This window comes from Pteropus vampyrus, unplaced genomic scaffold, assembly GCF_000151845.1.
Source record: "Pteropus vampyrus isolate Shadow unplaced genomic scaffold, Pvam_2.0 Scaffold580, whole genome shotgun sequence".
Classification (NCBI taxonomy): Eukaryota; Metazoa; Chordata; class Mammalia; order Chiroptera; family Pteropodidae; genus Pteropus; species Pteropus vampyrus.
Genome location: NW_011889361.1, coordinates 254,352 through 271,342, shown reverse-complemented (window position 1 = coordinate 271,342; position 16,991 = coordinate 254,352). Strand labels below are relative to the sequence as shown.

At 34.0% G+C, this 16,991-nt stretch overlaps 1 protein-coding gene across 1 annotated transcript in view; it reads left to right on the top strand.

The window, feature by feature from the left end:
- Window positions 1-16,991, top strand: part of CFTR (cystic fibrosis transmembrane conductance regulator) — a 127,908-nt gene that overhangs the window by 8,673 nt on the left and 102,244 nt on the right. Inside the window, exons 4-8 of the mRNA XM_023525607.1 lie at window positions 6,849-7,064; window positions 10,150-10,239; window positions 11,067-11,230; window positions 11,925-12,050; window positions 15,234-15,480. Of these exons, the coding sequence (XP_023381375.1) occupies window positions 6,849-7,064; window positions 10,150-10,239; window positions 11,067-11,230; window positions 11,925-12,050; window positions 15,234-15,480 (843 nt within the window). The remainder of the gene's footprint in view (window positions 1-6,848; window positions 7,065-10,149; window positions 10,240-11,066; window positions 11,231-11,924; window positions 12,051-15,233; window positions 15,481-16,991) is intronic.

Sequence of the window (16,991 nt, the reverse complement as noted above, 5' to 3'; positions counted from 1 at the left end):
GTAGAAGAAAAACCGGCAGTTGAAAAACTGTGTCAGAGTCAATAAGGATGGGGGAGGGAAGCCAAGCGGAGGGAGTTCTATAAGTAGATTACTGAGAGAATATGGTCATCACAAAACATTTATTATAAAAAATTCATAAATGTTCACTCAAAAATATTCTTGATTCCTAGGCAGCTCTGGGCCTATTCCCACTGTCAAATTGAGCTACATGTCAGTGCAACTTGAGTCGAACTACTTTTATTCATTACATCCCAAGAAGTTTAAGGGCATAAAGGAGAAGTCCTAGCGTTCATGTTACTAGAATTCACAAGTCCCGTAGTCTATAGTGCAAAGAAAGATGTTTGCCCTTTACATTTTGACAGACATTGGGTAGATGTTTGTATTTAAGCATACTGCTAAAGAAGGGAGAAGGTTCTGAGGAATTCTACACACAGATAGCCTCTGGCTTAGGCCACTTGGACTTATGACCTTTCACCTAAGGACAGCTGCCTCTAACAAATTTTCTAGACGCCTGTCATGAAGGATTTCTTTTTCCGTTTCCTTTCTGTCTCTGCCTCCTGACATGTCTAGCTGCTTCTCTAACCCCACCAGTGACTCGCACGCTATACTCCTTACACTCACCCTATATCTTGAATATTTCTACCCCTGCTACAACTCCATTTCTAAGACACATGCTGCACTTCTGTGCCACTCACAGCATTCTGAACTTTCTCTCACTTCCTATGACGAGATGGAAATTCATGGTGTTTGGCTTTTCTTGAAATATAAGGAATTTTACTTCGATCTTTAGAGTAACCGGGAACCCCACCCCAGATAATGTGATTGAACTGGTCTGGAATGGGCCCTGGAATAATAAGTAGTACTCTTGAAAAATTCTTCAAGTGCTTCTTGTAATGTAATGTTAGTGCCTTTTCATGCCATTAGATGTTTTTCTACCTAATCATTTTAATGTTTAATGAGTCACGTGCCTGTACCAAAATTAATTTTATCAATTCGTCATCATTGAATATTTAGATTTCTTCCAATTTTTCACTATTGTAAATAGTCCTTCAATGCACATCATTTTAAAAGCTAAATTTTAGCAGATTTTGCAATTGCCTTCCAGAAAAGATATATTAATTTACTTTCTTGATTCTAAAGTATCAAAATTCAGTCCTCATCAACAATAGGTATTTTTTAAAATGTTTCCAAATTGCTCAGTGAAATAAAGTGTATTATTTTTACTTTCATTACATTCAGTTCCTATTGAGTTTAAATAGTTTTTATATATTAATTTGTATTTATGTTTCTTGTGTGTGTGAGTCACCTTTTTTATGTTCTCTGTCTATTTTTCTTTTGGTGTCTTTGTCTTTTTCTTATTGATATATAAGAAAACATTTTTTCTAGCTTGTTTCTAGTGAATTTTTTGTTTATTTAAATTTTTTTTTTTTAACAAATGGAAGATTTAATTTTATAAAGTATGCTGCTAAATCTTTTTGTTTTTGTTGTTTTCTGCTGTTGGCATCAGACATTTTTAAAAGCCTGCCATACCCAATTATTGTATATGCACATATCTACATTTTTATTTTATCATTTACATGTAAATATCTAATCCATTTGGAATTTATTTTTGTATATGTGTGAGATAGAAATCTAATTTAAAAAATGAGTGTCCAGTTTCTCCATTAGTTATTGTGTAATCTAGCCTTTATCCACTGACTTAAAATGCCATATTTTATTATATATTAGGGTATTACATGTACTTGGACCTGTTCCTGGACTTTACAGATAAATCAGTCTATTTTTTTGCCATGCCACTTATTATATTTGTATAATAAGATTCGATATTCAGGAATGTAAACTATCTCCTACATTATTTTTATTCCTCAAGTGTTTTTCATTAGTGTCTCATTTTGTTCCCAAATGAAATTTAGAATCATTTTATCCATTGATTCAACAAATATTTGCTGAGTGGATATTCTGTGCGAGGTATTGTGCATGATGCTGGGATTGTTGCAAGAACTAAGACTCTCTGCTCTAAAAGTTTACTTCCAAAAAATCCATTTGGAATTCTGATGAAGATTGCATTAATCTTATAAAATAACTTGGGGAAAATATAATCTTAGCAGTAATCAGTTTTTGTTTTGAGAAAATTTTTAAGTTCTTCATTTACTTGACACTTGAAATATATCTTAGTAATGTATTATAAAAAATATTTATATATGTTATTGGTATTTACAATACATCTTTTGTTATATTGTTGCTAAAAACGGGATACTTATTTAATCGGTTATTACGCTTGATATATAGAAATCTATTTTCTTAATATAATTATTTTTAAACCTCTACCTGTTAAACTCTTGACTCAGATTTGTTCTATGGACAATCATATTCTGTTCTGATTATGATACTTTTACTTCTTTCCATTATTCATACCTCGATTGTTTTGTTGAGTTGTATTAGTGAAAAGTTCCAGAAAAATGTTAAATTGTACTAATAGTCAATGTTCCTGTTGTTTGTGTTTATCTGACTCTAAAGCTAATGCTTTTAGAATTTTATTAATTATGGTGCTGATTCTTTTTTTGAGGGAGAATTTTTTCTTAGATTAATGAAATATTCCTATATTTGAGTTTATTTAGGACAATATCAGAAACATTGAAGTTTTATCAGGTTCTTCACAGTTGTTATTCTGATAACCAAGGTTCTTTTGTAGTCTATTCTTATGCTATTAATTAATTTCTCAGTATTAAGAGATGTTAACTTCTCAGTGTTTCTCAAATAATGTCCTAGTATTCCTGGGATAAAGACATACAAAATCTATTTAAAATGAGATGATGATGATGGTGATGATGATGATGATGATGGTGGTGGTGGTGGTGGTGGTGGTGGTGGTGGTTTTACTGACTACACACAGTAGAAAATAATGTAACCTTAGAAGTTCTACTAATCACGCTACTTGTATTAGAAACAATTATACTTAGGGTTTTGAATTAGGATTTTTAAGGTAAAGTTATCTTGGGATTATTTCATTTAATGTAATTGCAAACCTGAACCAAGTTTTCTATTTTCATCTGAATTTTCTTTCATGGTCTGACTATCCAGCAGACTTCCCTACCACTAGAAATAGCTGACCCTGGGCTAGGAATGTAGGTAGAACAGATATAGTTAAAGAATTTAGACTCATTCACAGTGATTTACTTTCTGGCTTGGAGGATCCCTTGAGAGACCAGATATATCTCTCAGGAGGTAGTTTCAGTCTTCCTAATTTTTCTCTGTGGGTGATCTAAATTGAGACTCAAGATTATTCCCACCAGGAACGCAATCACTTGTGCTTTTCTCTAACTTGATCCCCTATCCCCAGATGGTCTTCTGAAATTCCTACTGTTCAGACTTGCATCTCTCTGAATAGAAAACACCCAAAGTGGTGGCTGAATGTGGACTGGAACAGTTGTCCCCAAAATCCTCAGCCTCTGCCGTGGGACATCTCTGACTCATCTAAGTGAACCATTAAGTGAATCCCATCTTGATTTGTGCCTGAGAAAATGTAATAAAATATTTTATTGAATTTTCAAATAAATTTACATTCCTTCTCATTACATTTGAAGCCTCAGTCTGCTTGCACTATTTAATATGGTGCCAAATTGGGAAATTTCTTGTCTCTCTGAAAATAGTCTCAGCAACAGGGTACGCACAGCTTTCACATACCAAACTATAGGACTGTGTTTCTCCCAATCATTATAGGGATGATTTTTGTAAAGGACTCTGCTTCTTAGATTAAGCAAGGTATCAGTTACCATTGTTTTCCCTTCCAAATAAAAAAATCAGGTGATATCTGTACATGGTTCCATGGTAAATATTAGAGAACATGCCACTTAAAATAGAGTAGGAAACACTATAGAAATGGAGGTTGGAGTGCTGATTTTGTCTTTGAATATTAACAGTTCCATGTTGTGGTGAGGTTTGTGTTGGTTTGATGTTGGCAGATGGTCGTATTATTGGAATTTTCTCTACCAAAATAAACTGCATTTTTTTTCTGTGAACATATACCCTCCCAGAGTAATACCACCAGTATTTTTGTGGAATAGCCATTGTCGTTCAAGGGATGAGTATGTCCTCTTTTGTTTGAGGCAAGATGACAAGTAACTAATTTAGTAATGCCAATATATCAAATAGATGTCTGAAACATTACCCAGATTTTATTTATTTTGTTATAAATACTTTGTTATAAATTATTTTGTTATAAATTGCAACTGAATAACAACAGTTCGGCGAATGGATCTATTGTGATGAAGATGACAGGTTATGGAAAAATATAATGGTGATACAATGTCAGGGAGTTTAGTTCAAATCATTCAATAGGAAAAAAACTTATGTAAGCCTGTACATTTCTAATTCTAAAAATTCTGTGTACAACTCAGTTGCTAAAATATTTCTCCTTTTTCTCAGAATGATAGTTTTAGCCTCCATAGAGAGGAGTTATGCCTTAGAAATATGTGATGCGGTGCTTAGCAGTGGTTCTATATTCTACTATCAGCAGACTATATATGTGTATATTTTTGAGTTCTGCAAAAGGGAGAAAGGTGTTTATGCTAATTATAATATAAGCAGTTGAATTCATGAGTAGCAGTCACAGACTGTACTCTTCCAGTTTTTGTCTTACGATAAATAAACGTTTTACTAGGGTGCATGGTAAACATCAAGACTCCTTACTCTCTGCTTTGTGACCACGCAGATACTTCCGAAAAGGTTAACACGTACAAATCCAGTGCCCTTGAATGCAACTCAAGAAAGTGTTCCAGCCAAGTGCAAACCCATTATTGATGGAAAAGTAAATCAAAGTAGACTTGGTATTGACATTTGTTTCTGAAAAACAACATAATATAGAAAAATTACAGCATAAAATATTGATATAAAAGTAATTTTGAGGGTGAAATACTACCACTGTAAACACACTATGAAAAGTTATATTCATAGTGCAGATATATTTATAGATATAATTTCAAATCCAAAATTTATCTTAACTGTACATTTTTCTAATTTAAGGAGTTAGGTATTTCGAAATAAGTTATCTACTCTAGAGATGGTTTGGCATGGATCTATGAAAATAAAAACAGTCAGGGTAGCACTTGCACACATTATAATAGTTTAAGAATAGAAACAACCCATCTGCTCCAACGTGGGGCAGTGGGACAAATAACCCGACTTACTCAGTGGATGTCTTGTTGAATAGCACTTACAATAAATGAGGTAGACAAGTATCAGTGGGGGTAAATTTCAAAAGAACATAATGTTAAGTTAAAAAAAAGTTGCAAAAAGTAGAATATGATACCATATATATAAAATTTAAAACTTCAAAAACAATTCTCTTTATATATAGTCTAAGGATGGATACATGTGTAATAAAAGAAAGCATACACAAAGTGATACACACCAATAAACAGTAATTTCTGCATTTATTTTTAAAAACAGGTGCTCTTCAGTGGATATGGCAAATTATTAATATGTAATATCTGGGTGGGAGGTTAGCAATTTTCTTTTCAAGACCTATTTGTTATGATTCAAACATATTAAAATATGGCTATGTGAGATGAGAGAAATCTAATATTTCATGTTTATGATTAGTTTATAAATCTTTTTTAGATTTGAATCTTAAAGTCAGAGCCTTGGTCTACACACTTAATCTGAAATAAAGTTCTGAATCCAAAATACAGATTGAGCAGCTATGCAAAGTGAGTGGTCAGTCAGTGACAGCTTTATACTGGTCAAGATTTCTTTTGGGGATGAAGTTGAAATAAAAGAGCATTTTCATCTATTGAGAATGAGAATGCTGGTGATATTGGGCACTAAGGTTTAAAAAAGACATTGTAGAAAATAGGGAGAAAAAGCAAATTAAGGACTGAGGGAAAGTAATGCTGAGCAATACTTGGGGGCCAGTCTGGCTTGGAAAATATACATTTGAAGTGGAATCAGTTAGCATAACATCATTTCCCTGCAGAGTTTAGCCTCAGATCCTCAAGTTTCATGAGACCATCATAAAATAAAACAGGGAATTATGTGTCTTTCTCTTTTGAAGACAATTTAGTAAGATGGGTAAGAGACCTCCTGAGTTCACATCCCTGAGTTCAAATCTATTCTTGTATATTCAGAGGCGGTAATGAATTTGATGGACAGTTTGATTTAGGAGTTGGCTGAGTTTGGAAAACACAGCATTGGTCCTCCCGTGTTAACTCATGGGCCTTTGAGGAGTTGATGAATCTTTGGAAACTGGCCTGAGGTTGAAATCTCCTGGCATACTTTTTCCTGAAGTCCATGAGTATTCCAGACTAGAAAGGGCATGGCACCGGAAGTGGCTGACATTAAATACCACTACTGCCAGCATGCTCCTTCCTCCTGTCTCCAGCTCCTTTTTATGTGGTCGCCTTGAGAAGTTATATTCATTTGAAATAATTCCATTGCTCAGAATGCTTTCAAGAAGTTCTGTTTCAAAATCACATCAACTCACTTGGTCTCTTTGGCCTTGTTTCTTCATCTGCAAAATAAAAATAATCCTATCTCACTCCTAAAGTGCTATGTAGATATTATTAATTAATACTCCAGAAACTGCACCTTTACTTTATGGCCACTATTCACTCTTTCATCAAAAATACTTCATACATAAACTTGCCTCCAAATGACTTTTGCTGTAATTCAAAATCCAATTTTATTTTAAAGTATAAAGATATTAAAAACAACGTCGAGTTTTGTATGTGGCATGGCTCTTTATGCAGCCCATTTTAAATCCTCCCCTAAAGATGAAAATTCCTGTGTTAAAATTGTGAGAGTATTTTATGGAAGGGGAATAAAATTTCACTTCTCTGTCCTCTTTACAGGAAGTCACCAAAGCAGTCCAGCCTCTCTTACTGGGAAGAATCATAGCTTCCTATGATCCAGATAACAAGGTGGAACGCTCCATTGCGATTTACCTAGGCATAGGCTTATGCCTTCTCTTTATCATGAGGACGCTGCTCCTGCACCCAGCCATTTTTGGCCTTCATCACATTGGAATGCAAATGAGGATAGCTATGTTTAGCTTGATTTATAAGAAGGTAATACTTCCTTACACAGTCTCTATGCTACATGGAGTGGAATCATGTTTTAAATGCTATGGTGGTACAAGTAAGAAATAAATGCTGAAATAAATTTTGTAAACTTGTGAAATAAATGACAGTACTATTTAATGTTTGTAATTTTTTTGATAATTTAATTCACTTCAACTAATAATTATTGAACACCTTCTATAAACTGTAATACAGTTTCATTTATTTATTTACTTATTTTTTACTACTCATGTCATCATTTTTTGGAATCCACAGCTCCCCATTAAAATAATTTTTACTATCTGCATAAAAGTCATTGACAAAATATAATCTTATGGTAAATGCTATGTAGCCTCATATTCAACAATAAGAGTATAGTATCTAATTTTTAATGATAATACAAGCAATAAAAGTTTCCACCTTAACCAGTTGTGACACAGTGGTGGTATTAACCCATCCACTGCCTTATTTTGAGTTAGATTTTTGTCATCCTATGAGTCCTGTGAATTAAAACATTTTAGAACAGCACATGCATGGCAACAGTAAGAATATTCTCTGGTTTTCTGTGTGTACTGTCCAGACAAGAGCCCAGGTTCCTGAAGCATGATTTAGGTGAATTTAGATTAAGATTTAGCTACCTTGCAAAAACTGTTTAAGATCATTTCAATAACGTGTTTTCACCAACCTGATTCGAGACCATATGTGAATACTTATATCTACCAAGTCATTACAGAAAGCTGTTTAGACTGAGTCATTTGGATACTGCTTTACCCTTCTTCTCTTTTTCCTTCCTTCAATGTTAAAACTTTATATATTGGCTTATAATGGTCACGGATCTGAAATTCTCTCTAGCAAATGGGTTCATAACACTTCTATAATATACATGTAAGGTCAGTTGTGTTGTAAAATCTTGATAGCCATACTTTATTGTTTAAGGAAGTCTTTATGGAGGCACAAGAGGAAAAGAGTCAGTCCAGAGTTTAATTGAATCATCTCAGCTGCAGTCTCATCAGTTCACAAGTATCAAGAAAGCATGGGTGAAAAATCAACAAAAATTTTTTTTTGATCCAGAAATTTTACAGAAGTGAAGAAATTATTAGGTATTATTTGGAAGGTAGAATCTACAAAGCAAGTGTATCAAAGAAAGTTGAATCCAGTGTTAAAAAGTATTTATAAAAGTGCTTATTATTATGATAAGTAATAGCTAAGGATGTGCATGACAAGCTTCTGAGTGATTTAAGCATGCTCTCTCATTTTAGTCTCTCTAAAACGCTCCGTGGTAGAAACTATTATCTCTATTCTATGGATAAAAGATTTTAAGAAACTAAGGCCTAAAAAGTAGAACATCATACAAAAACTTGTTCAAGATTTCTAAAATGAATAAATTACAATCCTTGAAGGGTTTTCTAAATAATATGGAAAATAAAATAAGTACTGAAATAATGTAGCAAGGCAAACTGCATTATATGGGAGGAGAGAGGCATGAAATTCTCTGGGCTGAAGGGGAGGAGAGATCAAAGAAGAAGCACGTTAGTTTGTAAATAAGTCCATATATAACATTTAGCACAAATATAGCAATAGATGTGCTTTCAGACCCAGAACACATTAATGAAAATTCGGAAGATTTTGTTTCTATCCTTTTTTTCCTCGTCGTTGAATATCTGTTCTTACCCAGTTTGTTTTCCTCACTACTTGATGGACTTTTATTGACATTATCACCAAAGAATTCAATTGCATCTCCACTTGGCTGTGTTTGGGTCCCAAAAGTAAACTGGTACCATGGCTGACCAGTTTCATCCATGTGGCAGGCAACCACTAATTCTTTTACCGTATTCCAAATTTTGTAATAGGGCACCATTTTACTTTATTCCAAAATCTGCAGCTATGATACATTCAAATTATAATTTAAATAATGAATCTAGATGCAAACTGAATTTAGCTTTGCCTGTGAATTTCAAGAAGATGATGATAACTAAAATAAACAAGTATCTACTGAGTATTTACTAAGTTAACATGGAGTTCCATGGAGAACTTAAAGTCACTTGAGACTGAGTCTGTTACTTAGTCATGTATGATCCGGCTCAATGGATTATTCCTCCTTGTTGTGCTCTAATAGTGCTTTGGAATAACCTTATTGACTCCTTCATCTGTGTTACCTAAATGCAATTCATTATTCCACACCCATCTTAAATTCTACCTCTTCGGCAAAATATTTCCAGATTTTTATAACTAGAGATGTAAACTTTCTCTGTTATATTCTACCTCCTTTAACTTATTTATCACATATTTAGTTATGTATGTACAAGGTTGCCTTGAGGCGAAAATTATCTTTTAATAAATCTTAATAATAATACCCGAAACCTTCAGTACAGTAATTTGCATCTACTAAGTGCTCAATATATATGTGAGGGATTTGGTCAAAGCAAATATTAGATGGGTACTCTCCAACAAAAGCCATCTGATGTCACATCAATTCTTATTAAATTTTATAGGTGAAGTATCACTGTGACTTTTCATAAACAATTACTTTGCCTACTAAATAATTCTGTTTTGCGTGTGTGGATGTATATTTCTTTGTAAAATTTGAGGATTTTGTATTACTATAATCTTTCACAAAATTTAATGATTCATTTATTTATAATATACTTTAAGTGACTTTAACAGTAATTTTATTTAATAGTTACTATAGGACTGCGTGCAAAATTTAAGACCAAGCTTTTAATTTCAAATTTCACTGCCTTTGGTTCCATTTTTTTTATAAAACTAAAACAAGCAAAAAACAAAAAAAACAAAAAAAACAAAAAAAAACCCTTCACACTATAGAAATACATAAGTACATTTTTGAGGAGGAAAAACTAGTTATTACTCTCTCTGGAAAATAAAATAACTAGAGGCATGACAGTATAATATTTGTTGTGAAGAAAAATATTTATAAATTTGAGAAGATACTAAGCTAGGCGAACATAAGAATTTTCATTATCTTTACTTAAAAATGCATGCATGTAACCTAATTCCTCAACTATATTATAATGTTACTTATAAATATGTTTGTCTTCTTTTTGTTGATATCTAATTTCTCATTTTTTTCTTTTAGACTTTAAAGTTGTCAAGCCGTGTTCTAGATAAAATAAGTATTGGACAACTTGTTAGTCTCCTTTCCAACAACCTGAACAAATTTGATGAAGTATGTACCTATTGACTTAATCTTTTATGCATTATTGTTGTAAATCACACAACCCCAAAGATTTTCTTGGGTCAGATAACAGTAATAAGTGGTAAAGTTGAACACATTCCTATCTTACCTATTTCTGAAAACAGAAAGCTAACTTGTGTAGCCAAGTGCTATTCCGCCCAACTCAAAGGAACATCAGCTTGCTTGGTATTTAATGAGGTTTTTCAAAATTCAATCTTTATCAGATCTTGTTTTTTTTTTTAATATTTTAAATGTTATTTACTTTGGTTGAATATGGTACTCTGAGCAATTTTTGGTCAGTGCCTTCTGTGTCACAAATAAATGCAAAATCCTTGAGGACAGATAATGTGTCTTATTTATCTTTGCATTTCCAGTATTTAATGTGGTATTGAGCCCTCAGCGGGTGCTAACTGAATTGCTGTTGAATTAAGCATGCATTTATACTGAATATATTGTGAGAATTGTGCCGTTGTGAAGATTAAGCCTCTGGACAGTCTTTTCTCTCATTTTCTATACCAAGTTTTTAAAAATTCTTAACATGATACTTGAGAGATCCAATCTCAATTCCACTGGAAAAAAAAATTCTTAAAAATGCAGCAGTAACTTGAAATTTGTTCCTTGGGAAATCCGATTCCATGTGTAGAATGTTTAAACACATTGCTCTGTGCTTTATGTAATGAATACCTAGATTTTAGTGTGCTTAGAACCATGAAGTGTTTGATTGTATAAGGTCACTGTGCTTAATTTTTTAATCTATGTTTGTTTGCGGGGATGGAGGATGAAATGTCACTAGTTTTCGCTGTGATTTTATTTTCCAGGGACTTGCATTAGCACATTTCGTGTGGATCGCTCCTTTGCAAGTGACGCTCCTGATGGGGCTGCTCTGGGATTTGTTACAGGCCTCCGCCTTCTGTGGACTTGCTTTCCTCATAGTTCTCGCCCTTTTTCAAGCTGGGTTAGGGAGAATGATGATGAAGTACAGGTAGCACTCTATTTACATAGCTTGAAAGGATTTTATGTTGGGTTTCAAAAAGGCCACTCTAGTAAAACCAGGACTGTCTAAGCACTGAACTGTGATCTACCTACTGGATGTCACTAAAAAGATTATTTTAATGGTGTAAATATCTATATCCGTACTTCCTATTTTGTTTGTCATTTTGTAGAATTTCTTTATAAATATATTATGATTCATGTTTTTAGATCATAAGATGTAGGTATAATGGATAAAACATTTATGTGAGTGGGAGGGAATGCATAAATTTTGGATAGGGTTTATGGGCTTTTCCTACTCTAGCTCATGTATGTTCACACATCAAAGCCTTAGTTATTTTTTAATTACAGAGTGAATTAGTGATACCAGTCATTGCTTAGATAGAGGACTTTCAAATCCTTTATCTTTTTTATCTTTAAAAATAGAGATAACTATTTTTAGACTGTCTATTAATAGACTATCTCCTAGACAGTCATAAGGATTATGGATAGTGAATGGAATGCATCTAACACAGTGTCTGCACATAATAGGTATTTACTAAATGGTAAATTTTTGTTACCATCTATTTGATAATAAAATGTTCATCTGTTTAATAAAAGCTTTTCTTAAAAGCTTGAGCTATTCTAGGTGGTTAATTTGACTTGTTTTTACTAAGTATTTGATTGATCTGTTAATTGATTTGCAGAGATCAGAGAGCTGGAAAGATCAATGAAAGACTTGTGATTACCTCAGAAATTATTGAAAATATCCATTCTGTTAAGGCATACTGCTGGGAGGAAGCAATGGAAAAAATGATTGAAAACCTAAGACAGTAAGTCATTTAGATAATTTCAGAATTGTTAGTTAATGTTCAGTATTTTTAAAATGAGACACAGTGGACTTCCAGCTCATAGTCGAAGTTTCTGACAATCAAATAATTGTATTAAGTTATATCAATATTTATGCATTAGTGGAATAAAGTAATTTTCATGGGCTGTACTTTAACAGTTGATCAAGTGTGTTATTTTTCACTACAAGGATATTAGTACCTTGTGAAAGAATCATCTACTTATGTTTATAGCTGCTTAATATACTTATTTGACTAAAATAATGATTAAGGTGCTGGAGGCTGATTGAAACCTTAAGTGGAGCTATACAATTCTGAGCCAAAAAATGATTCTCTATTATCACATTTTCCTTAATCTACATGTTATGGCTCACGAAAAATGAAGAAACAAAAGCAAAAACTCCTCTGTTGGTTAAAGTATGTTTCTTCTTCCTTAGGGATAGCAACAGAGGGTAATATCTATAATTTGTGTTTATAATCCCTCCACTTGGGCAGTGAGTTCAAGTAATGAAAACTATTGCCTATGATGGAATCAGTACTTAGCACCTATCTCTAGTCTTGTTTCACCTCAGATAACCTCCCTTTCACCGATTAGTAAAGATTATATACAGAAAAAACGTACAGCATAGACTGAGATATGATTACTGAGATAATTTTGGGCAAAATACTAGAGCATTTCTGTAGCCACGAGACCATTTTTCTTTAGTCAAGTTCCATGTTCTACAAACTGCAATCAAAAAAGGGTTCTAGGAGACTCAGTGGGGATAGATGTGTTTGTTAAAGGACAGATAATTTCAGGACGAATAACACATGAGAGTTTCACAGGGAAAAATATACTAATAAGAAGAGCACTCTTTTGGGTGGTGTGACTGTGGATTATCAGGGATTCAGGCTGCTGATTCCAGTAGACAGTGATGGTAACTGAGCTGCAGGTGTGTGATTGGAACAACAAAAGAAATGCTGAAATGTTAAGTCCTTTGCCATGTAAATAGAAAGAGTAAAAGAGTATTTATTTCCCAAACATTATTGCTCACCTGTTTCTATTATGCCTTTCAATATGAATCCAGGAAAGGAATTATGTTTTCTTTCCAGAAACATTTTTAAAGATCTTGTGGAATTGTTTAGTTGAAGTTGCTTTTCTCATTAACTTGCACTTGTCCCCTTGGTCACTCATATGCCTGTAAGCACAGACATAGCAAGAGTGCTGAGGAGGATGTCCTAGAATCCAGTGTCCTCAGGTCTCCAGATAAACTTCTGGTCAGCTTATTCTGCGTGCTGACTTTTCTTGACTTCATTGTTGTTTTTTCTCTTCCTCAAAAGATGAAATCCATCCTTCCCACTCTGTATTTATGTTTGACCAATTCTAATAGCACATGTTTGGTTGTAACTGGTATAATCCAGTTCCTTAATCTGGCATGAAATTGTTACCCAGAAAGGCTGGAAAGTGGTGATATAAACATGGGAAAGCAAGAATTTCTCCTCAAAAGAGCAAATAGAATGTTCTGAAAGAGGTCGGTAGGATGTGCTTCACAGGGGTGGTCACTGGGCCTGGGCCACTGCTGAACGAGGCAGACGACTGTGCAAAGCTCCCTGATATCTACTCCTTTATTGCTCTTTGGTTATAGAGTCACTTTCAATTCTTTTTATAAGAAACCGATAAAATATCTTTATGACTCATAAAGTGTTAGTGATTTTATTATGGTGAGTACTGCTTTCTTGGTGAGTCTTATAAATGTTCTTGAATCCATTATTCTTTTCTTGTATTATTCATTCACTTCTTCCATTTTCTTTAACTGTTTCTAATACATTTCAACAACAATTTTGACAAAAATTTTAACATTTTTGTAAACAAGGTTTTCTAGCATTTTATTAATACCCATATTTATTCCTTTTCTGATGAAGATTAGGACACACACAGTAAGGTCTAAGTGCCAGCCACCTGCTGTGCTGTCACTTATCTTGGCAACAACTCCACAGGGAAGATGTTATGTTTCCCTTCTCTGTAGGTAGATTCTATAGGATTAGAGGGAAGAGCAACTTACTTAAGATGGCGTAGCTATCACTGGCACAGCCAGGAGTCAAACTCCAGTGAGATTCCAAAATTATAATCTATCTTGAATGCCAAATAATTGATAAAGTAAGCATTAGACTGTGAATCACAATCTAGTTTGGGTGCATTGAACTCCACTTTCTTCATCAGAGCGTTCAAGGTTGTATATATTTTTTAGACTTAAAAAAAATTTTCTCTGAATTCTACCACTTGAAAATGAGAACTTTTTTGACTTCTCCAAATGTGTGGAAGTAGCACCCCAATGCCAGGCACAGCTATTACTCCCTTCCACCAGGACATCAGTGTTACCTCCTGTGCCGGAGGATCACAAGTGACTCCAGTTTTTACGGTCTTGGAAGAATGGAATGGAGGTCGAAGGCAGCACTGTCCTCTTTTCTTACCAGCCTCTGCACTCCCTGTTTTCTGCCTGTTGGAGCATTTAAACCTCTTCTATATGTGTTAAAAAATAGTTCACATTTGTAGTTCAGACTAGAAGATTGGAGTTATAATATGATTGCAGATAATTATACTAAAATGAGAGCAACAAAGATGATGCAGTATATACACTCACTTTTTTCAAGAACCATGTGAAACAGAATCACTTAGGTTCTTTTTTTGTTTTGGAAACTACTGCAGACTCAATCGGTATCTCTGAGAACTGGGCCTGACACTCTGCATTTTAACAAGTTTCTCAGGTGATTTTTACCTATGCTAGGGTTTGAGAACCACTCCTCTGTGACTTATTTGTTATTTTCAGTATTCCCCAAAAGCCAAGCTAGAATTTCTAAAGCGTTAAGAAGCCATTTTCTTTTATCAGTCTTGCAACATTGTTCTCATTTCCATACTTAATCACTTCAAACACCAACTAACCAACAAAAAATTATCAGTCTCACTAAGATCACTAAATAATAATTAAATGATATAAACATATAATAATTGAATTTATTAATTATAATTTAAAAAGAATATTTACAGGTATGTGGCCCAGAAAGATTAAAAAACTTGCCCAAGGTCACAAAGGCTTTTGAGAGCTTGTATTAAGATTTTACATTCCAAGATGTCTCATGTTTGAAAAGTAAATAAGCATCCCAAATCTTATTATTACTATTTTTTTGTAGAACAGAACTGAAACTGACCCGGAAGGCAGCCTATGTGAGATACTTCAATAGCTCAGCCTTCTTCTTCTCAGGGTTCTTTGTGGTGTTTTTATCTGTGCTTCCCTATGCACTGATCAAAGGAATCGTCCTTCGAAAAATATTCACAACCATCTCATTCTGCATCGTTTTGCGTATGGCAGTTACTCGTCAGTTCCCCTGGGCTGTACAAACATGGTATGACTCTCTTGGAGCAATAAATAAAATACAGGTAATGTATCATAAGTGAGCATTGTATACAATGATTTTAGAACAGCTTAGAACTTGTCTAGTGGGCAAACTGTCTAGAGCTGAATTTTTGGTTTTGGGCCTGTTTGATGCACAGGATTTTCTCTCGATGTCTACATATGGTCAAAAGAGCCCTTGTAATACAAGCCTAGTGAAATGAGTCTGTGAGATTCTCTTAATTTAAAGAAATTGCAGAAAATATTTTTCCTGTATTCAGGAGAAATTTATTTAAGTAATCAATCAATAGATCAGTTCTGATGAACTTGGCAAATGTACACAAAGATGATGACATATTCACCTGGAAGTTATAAAACTTTCAGGCTAACATTAATAATGCTCATTTTATTGTCCAAGTATTTCCTTGGAATGTCTAATGGGTGAGAATGACATTTAATGTCATATTAATTACCTTAAAATCCAAGCAATGCTGATGTAGCTGGTATCTTTGAAGAGAAGTTCTAAAGTCCTCAGGTGATGTGACTCAATTTATACAAAACCAATTGAATTACTACCATGAACTTGTGTGTGGTTATAATTTTCATAATTAATATGCAGATCAAAATGTTTTATTGTCCTTTTTTTATACAAATTAGATCTTTAACCCAGGAAATAAATTACTGTGACATAAATAAATATGATGTTGAAGGACGAGCCACTTTTTGTGGTTCTGTCATTTAATCAAAGCCAGAGTTTGCAACTGGTGGCCCGTGAACTTAATATTGGCCCCTAGACCTGTTTTATTTGGCCTTCATATTTAAAAACATTTGAATTAGTTTTTAGCATTTAAAACTTGGAAAATGTCACATATGCAATAAATTATGTCTTCAGTCTCTTTTGAAGGATTTATTCCAATAATAAACTAGGTCTTTTCCCCTCACAAGCTGTGGCAGCTCCCCCACAAAGAGGGCCTGCCCTCTCCATTTCATCACAATCTCTACTCAGCCCCTTTCCTTAATTTTATCATCTTTAAAATATGTGAGTTTGAGATCCGCAATTTAGACGACTTGGTGTGTATAGCTTGGAACCATAGCAGGTCTTGGACTAATTTTATTTCTTCTGCTAACCCATCACAACTCTGTGTGTGTGCGTGCATGCGTGCATGCGTGCATGTGTGCGTGAGAGAGAGAGAGAGAGACAGAGAGAGAGAGAGAGAGAGAGAGACAGAGAGAGAGAGAGAGAGACCTGAAATGAGAGCATCACAGAGACAGAGCCACTGAACAGGAACACAGAGATAGAGAAACATCTCGAAAACAAAATTGAGAGTAAAAGAGAGAAAGCAAAATAGAGGTAGTAAGAGAGAGAAGAGCAGAAAAGAATAAAGGGAAAAAATGAGGGAAGGACCAGGTTTTTCATCACCTCCTATAGTGAAGACTTCAGGATGCATGGACTTAATTCTTCTTTATGCTCCTACCTTACCTCAGAGCACTGTGAATTAGAGTTTCGAACAGGGCCTTTCTTTTAGAATCAAGGTTTGATGCCTTAAAATCAGTTATA